The 14,409-nt window shown below is 36.2% G+C and overlaps 1 protein-coding gene across 2 annotated transcripts; it reads right to left on the bottom strand.

Moving 5' to 3' along the window:
• Positions 1-5,041: 5,041 nt before the first annotated feature.
• On the bottom strand, positions 5,042-12,518 carry agpat4 (1-acylglycerol-3-phosphate O-acyltransferase 4 (lysophosphatidic acid acyltransferase, delta)). Of its 2 annotated transcripts, none has more exons than XM_038296237.1 (9): positions 12,304-12,518; positions 10,922-11,100; positions 9,395-9,564; positions 9,146-9,307; positions 8,865-9,018; positions 8,614-8,716; positions 8,445-8,520; positions 6,756-6,954; positions 5,042-5,481 (listed from the first exon to the last, which is right to left on the bottom strand). In XM_038296237.1, the coding sequence occupies exons 2-9, from the start codon at positions 11,097-11,099 to the stop codon at positions 5,390-5,392; spliced, it is 1,134 nt and encodes a 377-aa protein (XP_038152165.1). In that variant the 5' UTR covers position 11,100; positions 12,304-12,518; the 3' UTR covers positions 5,042-5,389. The 2 variants fall into 2 exon arrangements, with proteins under 2 accessions (XP_038152165.1, XP_038152164.1); XM_038296236.1 differs by having other exon boundaries at positions 10,922-11,103; positions 12,304-12,517.
• Between the last annotated feature and the right edge of the window lie 1,891 nt (positions 12,519-14,409).

Here is a 14,409-nt window from a genome sequence, read left to right on the forward strand (position 1 = left end):
GTCTATGAGGGTTTTCTAATGCAGGTAAGATACTAAGACTTACAGTCACCACAAAAGTCACCACAAAAATCCTTAAATGCCATTGGGATGCTTTGATTTACACACCTTTCCAGAAATTTCTGTTAAGCCACTGGTAAACTTAGAGACTTAGATTTTATTTTGTCATTTTGAACACAAGTGTAAACAAATGTAGTTAAGTACAGCTCTCTAGACTATTTCATTTTTTAAAGTGCAGCCTTGATAAATTAAAGATCCTTGGTAAAGAGATCAGGTTTAAAACAGCAGACAGGTATTGGTAAAACCAGGTATACCATATCCCTCCTTTACAGATTTAACATTTTGGGATGAAGGAAAAAAAATTCTGAAAGTAATTTTAGAATCTGAGTTCTTAATTTTTACAAACATAATATATTGAAAAAACACTTTAAAAGTCTTGTTATTCTATTGTGAAATCTGGACAAAGATTTGGTTCAGTATAACTGCTTTATCTGAGGGATGCTGACAAAAGGCTACAAAAAACAGATGGAATAACTAGTTTATTTTTTTCCTAAGGCGTATCAGTAAATCATTCATACATTTATCTAATGTAAAAGGGACGCTGCATGCCCTTGTCTGCCTGCTTTGGTAGCATGTTTGCATTACACATAATTATTATTCTTTCTCTGGTAGATGGTAGACTTGGAGGATCACTGTCCTTTAGTTGGAGCTGCTTTCAACAAGGCTTCAGCTGATAGTCAGATAACCATTATTAAAGTTTTTACTGTTAAAAATAAAACAAAAAACCCCTCATGGTTGATTTGATTACTCACTACCATGGTGTTGCTAAACAAAACATGCTCTTCCTCCTCCACAGTCCTCCCTAACCTCTGTGGTTAAGGTGTTAGTTTTTAAATGTAGTGCAACATGGCTGCATATGAGCAAGCAGCCACACCTCGCTATTCTGCCTAAAATACATTTGTCTCAGGCGTTTTACGGTTCATTTTGATACTGCTTTGTAAACCTAAACCATGCTGCTTGATTCTATGCACAACATAAAGATTTATGTCCTTTAGGTTCTTATCTATTTTAAAGTAAATCCTTGGTTTTCCTTGTTTTGATTACTCTGAAGGAGGAAATGTGGAATCAGTCTTCTGAAAGCTGCCTTCCTCTTTCGCCTTAATTTTTTAGATAGAAAATGTCAGTTATTTACATTAACAGATGACAAAAAGCATGTTGCTGAGTCTTTATTTTCAGTTTTACAGATAACTTTCAGTGATGACTCTCCTTTACAAACACTAACGTGGGCGTCTGTACTCTGAACACAGGGTGTGTCCTGGACAATCAAGCAATCTTCTGTCTAGTTAAGATTAAATTGCTGTTAAAACCTAATTCCTGTTTTATAGTCATTGTGAGGTTAAAACCAGTGATTGCCTCCAAGCAAAGACCTGGGAATGAAAGCTCTGGGGTTTAAGCACATTTGAGTAAACTTCCCCTCCAGATAAACGGTTTTCCACATGCTTCTAAATCTGAAAGGATGACTCAGAGACACTGCCTATCCTAGCGTCGAATACTCAGGGCGATTCTGCAGCTCAGTCATTGGCAGGAAACTCTTCTGGTCACTGCCTGAAACTCATATGTTATTAAGCCTCCTAATTAAACCTCTACACCTTCAAGTTTTCTTAGATTTTTAGACTACTTTGATTGAAACCAGACACTTTTCTTTTAAACAAGACAGGATCATTTGTTTAACATTTGACTCTTTTATAATAACTCAGCTGCTGAATTGATTATCAGTGGTCCAGAACTATTTGGACAGTAACACAAGTTTTATTTTAATATGCGTTTAAAGGGCCCAGATGACAGTGTGGCAAAGGAAAGAAGCAGCTGGATGAATTCTGAAGTGTATAGGGATATACATTACCGTTTAGATTCAGCCAAATGCAGCAGGGTTGACTGGATTGCTGCACTTCACAGGACAGATGGACAATGATCCAAAACACAATCACAAAAGCAACCCCAGGAATTTTTTCAAAGTAGAGAAGTGGAATATTCTGCAACTGCTGACTCAATTGCCAGATCTCACCTGCATTTAGCATGAATTTCACTCACTGAAGACAAAACTTCTGGCAAAAAGACCCAAATATGCAACAGCTGACACAGCAGCATTAAAAACCTGGCAAAGCATCAGAAAGATGGAAACCTGGCCTTTTCCAGATGGCCATGGATTACCGACATCAGTCATCGACTAAAAAGGATTCTCAACAAAATATATTGAAAAACAACATTTTACTTAGGGTTATGTTTATGTGTTGTTTTACTCTAAAATGAGGACCATTTTTATAAAAAATATCTACAATTCCTACATGTTTAATACGATATTATATTTAAAGCTTACGTTGTTTCATTTTGAATCCAATGTGCTGTCATGTAGAGCCTGGATCATGGAGATTATGACACTGTTCAAATATGTCTGACCCTAACTCTATGCTCTCTTAAGGTGGGAGATCATCACTGATTGACCTGATTTCATTTTTTTTTGCTATTAATTATTCTGCATCTCACCATTTTGCATAATAACCTGAAAACCCCCCGACTTAACTTTGGAAAAAAATTTCTCTCTCTCCAAAGTTAGATTTGTGGCTCAGTGTAAAATTCTTCTCAGCTGCTATTGTGACAGATCAAAGGTTAGCTGTGGCTTTTATTTACATGCAAAGGTAAGTTTGTCGTTTCTAAATGGCCATATTTACATTCAGACTGGTTATTAAGCAGAGCTCAGAGCGCTCACTCTGAGGAATGTTTGCAAAGTGAAGTTAAGCTGAATTAAGGGCAGTTTGACCAACTCAGAATTCAAGCTGGCAAATTAGTGGTTTCCTCTCTGGAGCATGCAGTTAAACACTAACCATCAACAACACAGACGCCTGCACCTCTCACCCACAAGCATCATCTGAGTGACAAGGATAGGAATTTTATGACTGCAGAGCAATAAATGCAGGAACTGAAATTTTAGCGGCTACAGGAGGGCTTCATTTCTGCTGCAAATATCTGTGAAACTAAACCACGTCCTCATGCCTAATTCCAAACTTAGAGACACCTGGAGCCTCTCCTACATAGACTCTACAGCGCCATGTTTAGTGATTTCTTTTCTTTCAAAGACGCGTCATTAACTCATATCAGAATTTAAATATCAACGTTGAAATAAAAACTGTTGACCGTTGTGAAGCTGTAAAGCACTCCACACGTGTCATTGCACTTTGGAATATAGTGCAGTTAAGCCAAAAAAGAGAAAACACACACACACACTCTAATCTTGCCATGTAGTGAGGACCATGTGTTGACTCTCACTGACTTTCAGGTTTTTCAGGCATTTTTATGCCCTAACCATTAGCAGTGCATACCTCAACCTAACCTTAACTCATTGACTCAATGCAGAGTAACTTGTGGGGACTTGGAAAATGTCCTCACTTTACAAGTGGACCTCACTTTGCTGGTAAAATAAGAAAAATGGTTCTCACAAAGACGGCCAAACAGGAACAGACAAACTCACCATAGTCTGTGTCTGTATCACAGATAGGTTAAGCCTAGACTCTTATGGGAAATCACAAAAGCATTTGTAGAATCTAAACAAACTTCTGTTTCTACCGTCAACAACGGATGCTAATGTTAAGCTTATTTGCTATGCAGTAAACTTGTTTAGGGTTCAAAGAAGCCAGAAGAACAGTTTCCACACACAGTCTTGCACATCTATCTCTGCCCTGCAAAAATGTTCTGAAAATTAGAAAAAAATTCTTAAAATAAGTGTATTTACCCTTAGTAAATTGCCTTATTCCATTGGCAAAGCGTCTCAGTTACCTGCTTAATTCATGAAAAAAAGCCCTTATTATAAGAAAAAAACAACTTAGATTTACATTTTTTTGCAGAGTATCTCTTGAATTTTGTAATATCGACTTCTTTGTGGTATCTACTTCTTTGTAACACAAAGGAGTATATACATTTTAGGGGGAAGGAATTAATGTAATCATTTCAGGCTTTAATTAAGAAGCAATTTGAAAAAGTGTAATTATTTGGCATCTACATAAAGCTTAGATAATATTCATTACTGCTTTCAAAAATCGGCTGAACAGTAAATATGACTTAAACCCTAAACCAGGAGTTTTAAAATTCAGACCCATGAGGTCTGGTTTCCTGCACCTTCTAGACATTGCTTTCAAGTGGCTGAATGACAGTCCAGTTCCATGGAGTCATGCTAATGAACAGATTAAGCCTAATTTCTATCAAAAAAATTAAAATCCATGATTATTGCTTTTAGTTTTGTTGGTAAAAATGGCCACAAACATTCATTGGGATCTACTCCAAAGCAGACTTGGGGACACCCATTTGTTACAAATGACTAAATACAGCATTGAGATGGAAACGCCTTGAAAAAATAAGGGACACTTCTTAGCCAGGCATCATCTCCCACCTTTTCTTATGAGTGATTTATTTATTTTTTTTAACATTGAACGTCAACCTCAATTAATCAGACACAATTTTGTTTCTTAGAGAGCTCAGTTTTTTTAAAAGGATGGTTGAAACCGTAAAATCCTGACCCATTTCCAACGCCTGTTGCTTCGCCAGAAGTTCACAAGTTTGACCAACCTGATTTTAGATCAAAACAGGTTTGTGTTTTATATAATGGCCCAGTTGAAGCCTAAAGCTAAATTTAGAGAAAAAAAACTTTTGAGAATGTGTTTTAGTCTAAATCACTGAGCTGTTTAAAGCAAAAGAAAGCAAGTATGTACTAAAATTGAATACATCTTGTAAAGTACACTCAAAGTGAAAATTGGAGCATAAACTGTAGAGTTTCTTCTGAATTATGTGAACATTTTCAGTGTGATATTTCACTTTGCCTTTGCTAAGGGTTTAAAAGTCAAGGTAATGCCTTCAGGTACTGTTGGAAATGCCACCGCTGTTGGTTTGATTTTACTGCAGCATGCCAAATAAGGAAGAGAAAAAGGCTCTAACCTAGGTAACTGATCATTTAAAGTTTATTTACTGATATTTAAATTAGAGTCGCACACAAAAAGTCTTTATAAAAAATTTTATTCTCTACAAATGCAAAAACCATTTGGCGTACACTTTGATCAAAGAGGTAGTCCATATTTGACTTGTTTACATTTTTAGCTTTCTCTTTTACAGCTGATGATATTTCCTTTGTACTATTAAAATATTTCCACTCATAACCAGCACCCTGTTCTCATTTGTTAAACTCCCACTTCAGCTTCTGCAGCATACCTTTCAGTCTGGCTGCTTCCTGCAGCAGGTCTGTACTTGTTGGACCAGCCAAGTTGCTGTTCACCTGTTCATTCATGCAGCTTGCCGCCTACAGATTTTTGGATCTTCACAGAAACAGCCCTGAAGACGGCAGCACTCCTCAATTGCTGTTCTCAGGAGCTGCCTTGATCCCGTAATTTGAGCCTTTCTCAATCTCAGTCTGGCCGATCATCCAGCGCATTCCCATCGACACTAGGAAAGAAAATAAAGACTTCTTAGCTGCATAAAGTCATCTTGGTGGCAGTTTTTGCTGGGAACAGGTCAAGGTCCATTTTAATATGCAGCACTATAACTGCAATAACTTGTGCAACAACTTTTGGGTACCTTATTTTTGACTATTGAGCTGATGTAATAAGTACATTTCTACACTGTGAGATCAATAAAGTCAACGTGAAGTAAATAAACACAAAATATAAATGTTGTCATTCTCAGTATACTAGTCCCTCATGCTAGGACACAGGACTGAAAGAGTCTCCTTCTAATGAGAATTGGATCATTTTATTTGTAGAAATAAAATCGTAAATTATCCTGCGTATTAAGATTGGTATATTTGTGTAACGATAAAAATCTATAACTTTAAGCTAAATCTAAAATGTTGTAGTTTTCAGTTCAATGACAGGCGGAAACGAGCATCAAGCGCGAAATCTGCAACATGCTTTTAAGGAGTTTGTGCTTTAACAGAAAATCTTTTTTCTATATACTTTTTTTCCCAAATAGATGAATATAAAGACATGCTTAAAGACATCAAACTCTGCAGGAAAATGGTAACTTACATTGGTGATGACAAATCTGCTGCTTAGTAAATTTTTTAAACAGAGGGGCAGATTAAATCAACAGCATACACCCAAACTTCAATGAATTAGAACATCACAAAAAATTAGTTTTTTTTCCTGAAATATAACAAAATAACAAAAAGTGAAATGCAGATATTGCATAGAATCATTGTGCCGAGTGAAATAATATATATATATATATATATATATATATATATATATATATATATATATATATATATATATATATATATATATATATATATATATATATATATATATATATATATATATATATATATATATCTCAAGTGCTCCTGGTAATTTCAGAAATTATGGCATACAGTTAAAAAACAAACAATAAGATTTAAATGAAAAAGTTGTACAAGAAATATTATATTCTTTGTTTTAGGCCACTGAAACTGTGACATGCCTTTTACTAAGGAAAACAACAACAACAAAACAAGTGTGCTGTTCCAAATAAAAGTTAAGAAAAAAAAAGTTAAATGTGTTTCATCTGACTACTTTGTTTTCTTAATTCCAAAATTAGCACAGATAAAAATGACCAGAACTAAACCTGTGGCATATATCACTGTGCTTTGAGGTATTATATTTGACTTGTAATTTCTCAACGGAAATATTTTGATTGCTAAATATTTTATTAAGATGCACCAGGAAATGTCTGAAACCAACCTGCAGAGCAGACAACCACAGCGGTGACGATGGTGAAAACCGATCCAGACGAGAGCAGCTGGGCGAGTAGGAGGCCTAGAGGGTACAGGACTATGCAGGACCAGAAGAGCCAGTTGATCAGGGACCAGGGCCGACGAGGAGGGCTTGTGATAGGGCCAGGGAAACGGCCTGTCTGTGCATACTGCTCCTGAAAGCCATCCTGTTCCAAATAACACAATCAACTGAAAACAAGCTTTGTTGGTGAAATGAAATGGCTGTTTTTATAGCCATGATGCCTATTTTCTTTTCCTCCTACCAGGACAAGAATAGAGGGAATCTGAACTGTAATTTTTTCAAGGTTTATTCAGACACCAAATTGGAGATTAAGAGACTATAGTGTCTTGTTAAAGGCTCTCTGTCTGTCTACACCTTGGAGCTTTCTCTCTCCGGTTCTTCATAACTTAAATGCATTAAATAACCAGGAGACATGACAGCAGATTCCGATAGAAATTGTAATCTTACTCAGATCAGAAAAGTTTCTTAGAATTTAAAGAAGACAGCTGCTCACCTCCGGGCTCACCTCTCAGGAAGTGGCCCTGATTTACAGTTAAAAAGGCATTTTATACATCTCCAGTCCTGCCACATCATCACATCATTACATCATACTGTACACGTTAACAGACCAACAGACACGCATGGCTCCAGCCTTTAGCTGAAGGACACCGCTCTCATTCCATTCTCAAATCTTTGCCACTTACAGAATGAAGATTTTAACTGTATATCCAGACAGAGAAACTGTCTTAATTAGACAGTTGTGGAAAACATCAGTTCCAACACACAAAAAGCAGCTAATATTAAGGTGTAATAAACTCACACATCATCAATGATAATTATCATTACAGTCTTATACATCATTACCTTGAGGCACAAGTCATTCATGCCATATTTTATTGTGCTTAAGGTTTATAATCTATTCCTTATATCCATAATAAAATATCCATATTTAGGTTTTCAGAGTTAATCATGCTGGTGGTGTGCAGGTTTGCATGCACTGCTTTTCTGCAAAAGTGCAGCCCTTTCTAGGTTTGTAATGTGATCCTGAGAGAAGTCAGGGGTCAGAAGTCTTTATTTGCTCTTTTAGCTTCGATGCAAAAACTTTAGTGGATGTTCAAGACTAAACCTGAGCTTCCTTTCTAAGAAAGCATTTCTATTAGAGAAAAGAAAAAAAGCATCTTCAGATCTGAAATCATGTTCAGATCTGAAATCATTACACAAACAAGCAAACAGTTTGCAAGAAATCATATTAAAGTAATAAATCCTCTATTGCTTTAGCCTAAATGTCCTTTTTGAAAAAACAAAAAACATTGTGACTCAGTGACATTTGAGTTAAGCCTCCATCCTCTGTGGTTATGAATAATAATAATAATTAAACAGTAAGGAGAAGCATGGCGGCAGCAGCATTAAAGCCCCAAACAGCACAGGCTGACCTTTATGTCTTCTTCAATAGTAAACATATTGGATCATTTGGTTTGTACTTATGAATACTTAATAATTGATCTCTAAAAGGTAACGTATTATTTATTTAGCTTCAGACCATGCTGCCTTTACCAATTTATAGGATGTCTTCCAATTCTATTCAAATTCATATCTGCTGTTCTGGGTGGCCTACCATGTCTACCATCAGCTCCTTTTTAAATCCTCAATACTCACCTTTTCCTGGTATAGTTTGTGCAGCCAAGCAGCGCACTCTGCTTCATCTTCTGGAACCGACTCTAAAGGAATTCTCCTACATCAGATAGGAAGGAAAAAGACCAGTCACACAAAAGAGAATCCTGACTTGTAATGTAGCCCCATACCTCTGCGCACCATTTTGTCTTACCTGACGTATAAATCCGCATGATATTTCTTTCCATTGAGAATTCCTAGAAGGGTCGGTGCTTCATTGTTCCTGAAGTTCAGTGTGGAGTCGTATATTGCTGCAACTGCACCAGAGAAGCACAAATCGGTGGTTCACTGGACGAGGCGACTCATTTGCACATTTAACAGGCCTTCCCACATTCAAACAAGGCTCTCAGTATGCACATTGCAGAGGACGGCGTGCAAAACAGAAAACATCTGCCAGTTACTTACCGGTCCCCCTCAGGTTTTGGACAGTTATATAGAATCCTTTTGTTCTGGGCAGGAGATGATACTTGAGTTGAGGTAAACCTTTGCTTTCAGCCACTTGCATACTGATCTGGTGTTTCTTTGGGGTGAAACGTGTTCCTTCACAATGAAGTAGGAACTGGTGGGAGATAACAAAACCATTAGGACTTATCACAAATGTTTCCTGACTGAAAGGTACCATTATATCATCTTATCTTTCTACAAAAACAAACAAACAATAAATATCCACACAGGCTGAGACCCACCCAGTAGTTTTCAGGGTAATCCCGCAGGTTCTGCAGACTCCGAGCCACATTTGTCCGGTCCTCCTCCCACTTCCTTTTGCAGAAAACTATCTCAAGGAAATACCACATCCATCCAATCACGGGGACATAGGAGAGCTCCTGTTTGGCCAACACTTTTGAACTCTAGAAGTTTGGAATGTAATGAGAAAAGATTGTTACTGAAAAAAGCTTTAAAAAAATACTGAGGTTCTCAGCAGTGCTTCGTCTTACCCCAAGAACTCCAAATCTCTCACAGAAGGTCCAGCCACACAGAAAGTCTATCTCGAAAGCATGGTTGAGGACTACAATAGCATTCTCTTTCCCATACAGTTGGTAACTCTTTGGATCGGTGTAAAGCGTGCATTCAGTTCCAGACCACCACTCCAATACTGCTACCATCTCTGATGATCATTGGGACACATCGACATAAATAGGCAAGAATAAGTGCACAATATAGAAAGGATGTTTTCATTGGGTTAAATATTAACATTTTCAAAATAATTCATTTATCTATAATGGTTAAATTCTAATGTATTTTGGTAAAAACAAATTATATTGAAAAACTTAAATGGGAATTTAACTGAAGCTGTTAGCAATTAGCAAACAGTAAGGCAAGTATAAATAAAGTTGCGCATATAAGCTTTGAATCACAAACAAGAAAAAGACATTTGACTGAGAAGTTTCTGTGTTGGCAGTTAAAAGGACTGTTGGAACTGAAGCACTTCTGGGTCATTGTTTTCTATTGTTATGAATTTACACTTTGCATGAAAAATGGTATTCATCCTGTCACCATAGATTTTCATTCAGTGCGACAGTGCAAGAGACGCTAAAGGGCACAGAGAGTGGTGGAAGAAATGATATCACAATCCAATCTCCTCATGTGGTTCAACCCAACTTTGAGTATTTATTTACTGAAGACAAAGATAAGGTGTCTCTTAAAAAAAAAAAAAAAAAGACTGTTGTTCTTAGGGACTATATCTTGAATTCAGTTGGACAAGAAAAAGAAAAAATATTTGCAGTAAATTTATATTAGGTTAAGAATCAGTGCAATGATCACAGTAAAAAAAAAAGTAGAATGTAGGAGCCATTTTATCATCATGACAATCTTGTTTATGGATTTTTGGAGGGTTTTTTCCCCTTAGACAAAGAAACAAAACTGGTAGATATCTAGGATAAAGAAAAAAAACATCAAACTTGAACTTACATTTTATTATATTAATTAATTTAGTAAAATAATACTGATATTAGTTAGAATTTGTTAGGTTTATTCTGACTCCAAGCTATTTCTCTGCCCTGTAACGATCTGAACTGGAATAAACTCTTAATTTTTACCCTTGTTTTTATAGTCATTTTTATATAGTTTTACCAAGTTTTTTGAATTAATAGTAATTAAACCAAGTAGCTTTCTCGCAGGAAAAGAACCGGAAGGGAATTTCCGAGGTGTAATTTTAACAAATTAAACACTTGTTTTAGTGGTAACACTGAAAAAAGGCCATGAATTTAATCTTTTGTCAATAATATGTACATAATCTGTACTTTATTAAATGTATATAAATTGTTATAACTATATTGATACACAAAAAAATGCCTCATCAGAGACTATGCTTCTTAAAATTACTATTTTGCAATGACAAATATGATTTTTTGACCTCAACTGTTGCACCATCAGTGCCTTCTTTCAGTTTCTGAGAAAACAAAGAACTAACAGAAAACCCATTACAGTATCGTCTTTGTTGCATGGGGGGGATTGGTACTTACGACTCGCGATGCAGTAGCCCAGTCTGATGTTAATCCTGCGGGCCAGCTGTTTACTGATCAGCCACAGAGGTAAGGTACAGAGCTGTATCAGGTTGATTAGAAGCCCGCTCACCAGGAACACATAGCATATGATCAGGTGGCACAAAAACTGGGATTTTAAAAACTGCAGCAGCCCCATCCTTCTGCCAAGAAAACACAACATATAAAACAATATTTATATAGAAATAAATTTCATTTTTATCACCCGTGGCTTTCAGCCATTTTAACCAAAGGCTTTTTACATTGCCTTGCAAAGGTTTTAGAACAAAAAATACCTATTTATTTTACAGAAAATATACATGAAAGAAAAACCCCACAATGGTAAAATAAAATAACTTTCATCTGACAAAAGCAATGACACATTAAAATTCAATGTAAATTACCCATGCATGGAGCTAACCTGGCCTTTATAGAAGAAAAGTCCTGTTTTCAAAGGACAGCACACATGCAGCAGAAAAGCTCCAATAAGATGAGACCAAAAGTAAACTTTTGGGTTTACATACTAAAAACTACATTTGGTGAGTTTGTTAAAATTCTAGATTAGCTATAATGACAACCTTTAAACTGGCTGACATCTTCCAAATCTTTGGGAATCAGAGCTCTGGCTATCATTGGGATATAGTATGTTGCTGCCCTGTGCTAAATCAGCTTTATGTCCAATGTGATGTCCAAGTACCCTCACACAGGATACTCTGCCCCTAGATTTGTCTCTTATCAGAGCCTGTCCATAGAAGAACTTTTTGGTTCACTTTCCTCAGCTTTCCAGCAGCCCCATTGGGTATCTGCTCCCAAGGACCATTACATCATCATTGTCTCCTTTGTTTGTTTATGTTTAATGACATCCTCTGTTTTGAGAGAGGTAAAGAGGTCAGTGTAATAAGCTTTAGTTAAATTAATTTCCCAACCATATGATTGCAACACATTTCTCTGCCTTGGTGTGTAAAATAAAGTTCGGATAAATTATCTTAAAACTTGTAGGTTTTTCATGCCATAATGTGAAACAGTTAAATAAGTATTTAATAAAGGATTTTTGAGGAGCATTTGGGCTGAGCCTGTACTAACAGCCAATTACAGAACTAACATTTTTCAGGAATAAGAAACTGCAATCTTTAGATCAACAAACATCTTTGGAGAAATTTAGCAATTTCCTGGAGAGAAAACAGTTTCAACACCTATAGTCATTATATTACTGATAAGACTGAGACAACCAGGCTTAGAATAACAGCTGTTTCAAAGAACCAGGTTGTTTATTTATGACTACCAGCATTTCAACATGCAATATCTCTTAACCCGATACAAATACAAATATCTATTTGTTTAAATTATACCATACACCTTCTCACCTTAATGGAAAAACTATTTTCCCTCTATTCTGTCCTGTAAACTCCGTTGATCCTGCTTCTTAGACTTTCACTTTCCCCAAAACACTGCAGAACAGTCACTATGGATCCATTTCACCGGGATTTTTCCGCCCTTCCTCTTCAGATTTCTACTATGATTCCTTCTGCATGATGTGGGCTCATCACCCCACTCACTGGTGAATGCCACTTCCCCACATAAACCGCCACACCCATTTAAAAAGCCACGCCTGAGTTGAAAGCGACGTCTCTGTGAAGATCGCCTAGACCAGACAAAGATCGTCTATTTCTACAGCTGTAGCGCATTGATACCAAACCGGAGCCGAACAGCTGTTGTGGTAACAGCTGCTCAAAATATTAAAAAAATATACACAACCCAGGTTTTCTACACTAAAAAAACACCAACCTATAACAACATTTCATTTGTTTTAAAATATTTATGGAGCAAAGCTTCTGCATTGTTTTTGTCGTTGACTTATTTTATTCAACAGAGTTGGACCTCTGATCATTTGTATCCTTTTGTGCAGCCTCTATTCAGAGAAAAGACGCAAAATTAATATAAATGTAACGCACATGCAAATTCTTTTTTTTTTCTTTGTCTATCTTGACTATATTTCACTAAAGTGTTACAATCTATGGAAATAACTCGGCATAATTCTTCTTTGCAGTTTACAAACAGATTATTATTATTATTTTTTTTAAAGAAATACAAGACAATTATTAGCTCTAAAATAGACAGGACACTACCCATGTATAGAAAAAAAGACAATATGCTTTTTTAACGATTTTTTTTTTCAAGGAAGGAAATAAGATCAAATCTAAATGCATTTTCATTTTCAAAACACTAGAGGGAAATAAAGATTCATGTAAGCATTTCCATGATCCCATAGACATACCAGTTAATTTTGGCTGCAAACATACTGTACTTCTATGGTATTTACAGCCTGAATCAAATAATATGTGTTTTTATTTATAATTTTTTTTCATAAAGCAAAGCCCCCCCCCCCCCCCCCCCCCCCGGAATATATTGTATGGATCTCAATCCATACAATATATTATCTATCCATACTCCTCTTTATAGATTCTAAACTCTCTTTTTAAAGGACCCATATTCTCCAATAATGACTGCAGTGGTCTGACCATACCATGAAATAGGCCAGGAAGTTCTTCGTGTTCAATCACCAAACTCAAATAATGTGAAACTGGCTCCAGGGAATAATATTTAAGTAGCGCAAGACGTTTTGTTGGTGCAGACATGATGGAGTGCAGCAGATTTTACACTGTGAGCTGAACTGTCGACCTCAACTTCCTTGGCTGTCACAAATTCCTTTGACTTCATTAAGTAGCCAAAGACAACATTTAAGTTCAGTTAATGTTTGATGAAACAGATTTTCTTAACAATTAGGCCTAAGAGAGTTTAAAAAAAATATTATTTTGAATAATTATTTTGTTTAAAAGTTTCCACCCTGACATGACAGTCATTATGATGTGAGGTCAAAAATATCTGTCTGTTTGTCTCACATCCTTGGAGAACCAAAACAAATATCAAAGACCTCAACATAATATTTAAACATAACTCTGTGAGTGCAAGTTCAGTTTATCCTTTGGATCCGTTTGCGAACAGTCTGGTGGGACAATCTGCTACAACCAACAGCACACAACTGGGAAAGCTTTGGAATATGGAAGGGACATTCAGTTTCATGGACACAAAGTGCAAATTGATGCCGAAATACCAGAAATGAGTTAAGGGAGGATTCTTAAGAAAATAGTTTGCTGACATACAACAGAAGAGCCAAATCCTTCCCTTCTGTTTTTAACAAACATAAAAATAATGTTGATTATTTTACATGCAAAATAATACGTTTCTGTTTAGAAAAATACCTGTGAGCTGGTTGAAAATGTGGCTATTTACTGTGCAGACCTTTGCTGTAAGACATGTCTATTTACAGAATGCATTTAAAGTGAAAACAGTTATTTGTTGCAAAAGATATTGCAACCCATTGTCATTGGCTCCTCTGCCTCCGTAAAGGTGTTCTATGATATCTGGATCCAAGCTGTAAGATGCAAGGTGAGGTTTTTTGATGTTATGAT

The sequence above is a fragment of the Cyprinodon tularosa genome, unplaced genomic scaffold (genome assembly GCF_016077235.1).
Source record: "Cyprinodon tularosa strain WSP-4 unplaced genomic scaffold, ASM1607723v1 ctg37, whole genome shotgun sequence".
NCBI lineage: Eukaryota > Metazoa > Chordata > Actinopteri > Cyprinodontiformes > Cyprinodontidae > Cyprinodon > Cyprinodon tularosa.

Bases quoted from the DNA above. Each gene is read 5' to 3' on its own strand.
- agpat4 (XM_038296237.1), bottom strand. From the start codon at position 11,099: ATGGGGCTGCTGCAGTTTTTAAAATCCCAGTTTTTGTGCCACCTGATC. The intron at 9,565-10,921 runs GTAAGTACCAAT...AATGATCATCAG, and splicing joins GGGCTACTGCATCGCGAGTC to AGATGGTAGCAGTATTGGAG. The intron at 8,717-8,864 runs GTAAGTAACTGG...TCTCTGGTGCAG, and splicing joins CCAAAACCTGAGGGGGACCG to TTGCAGCAATATACGACTCC.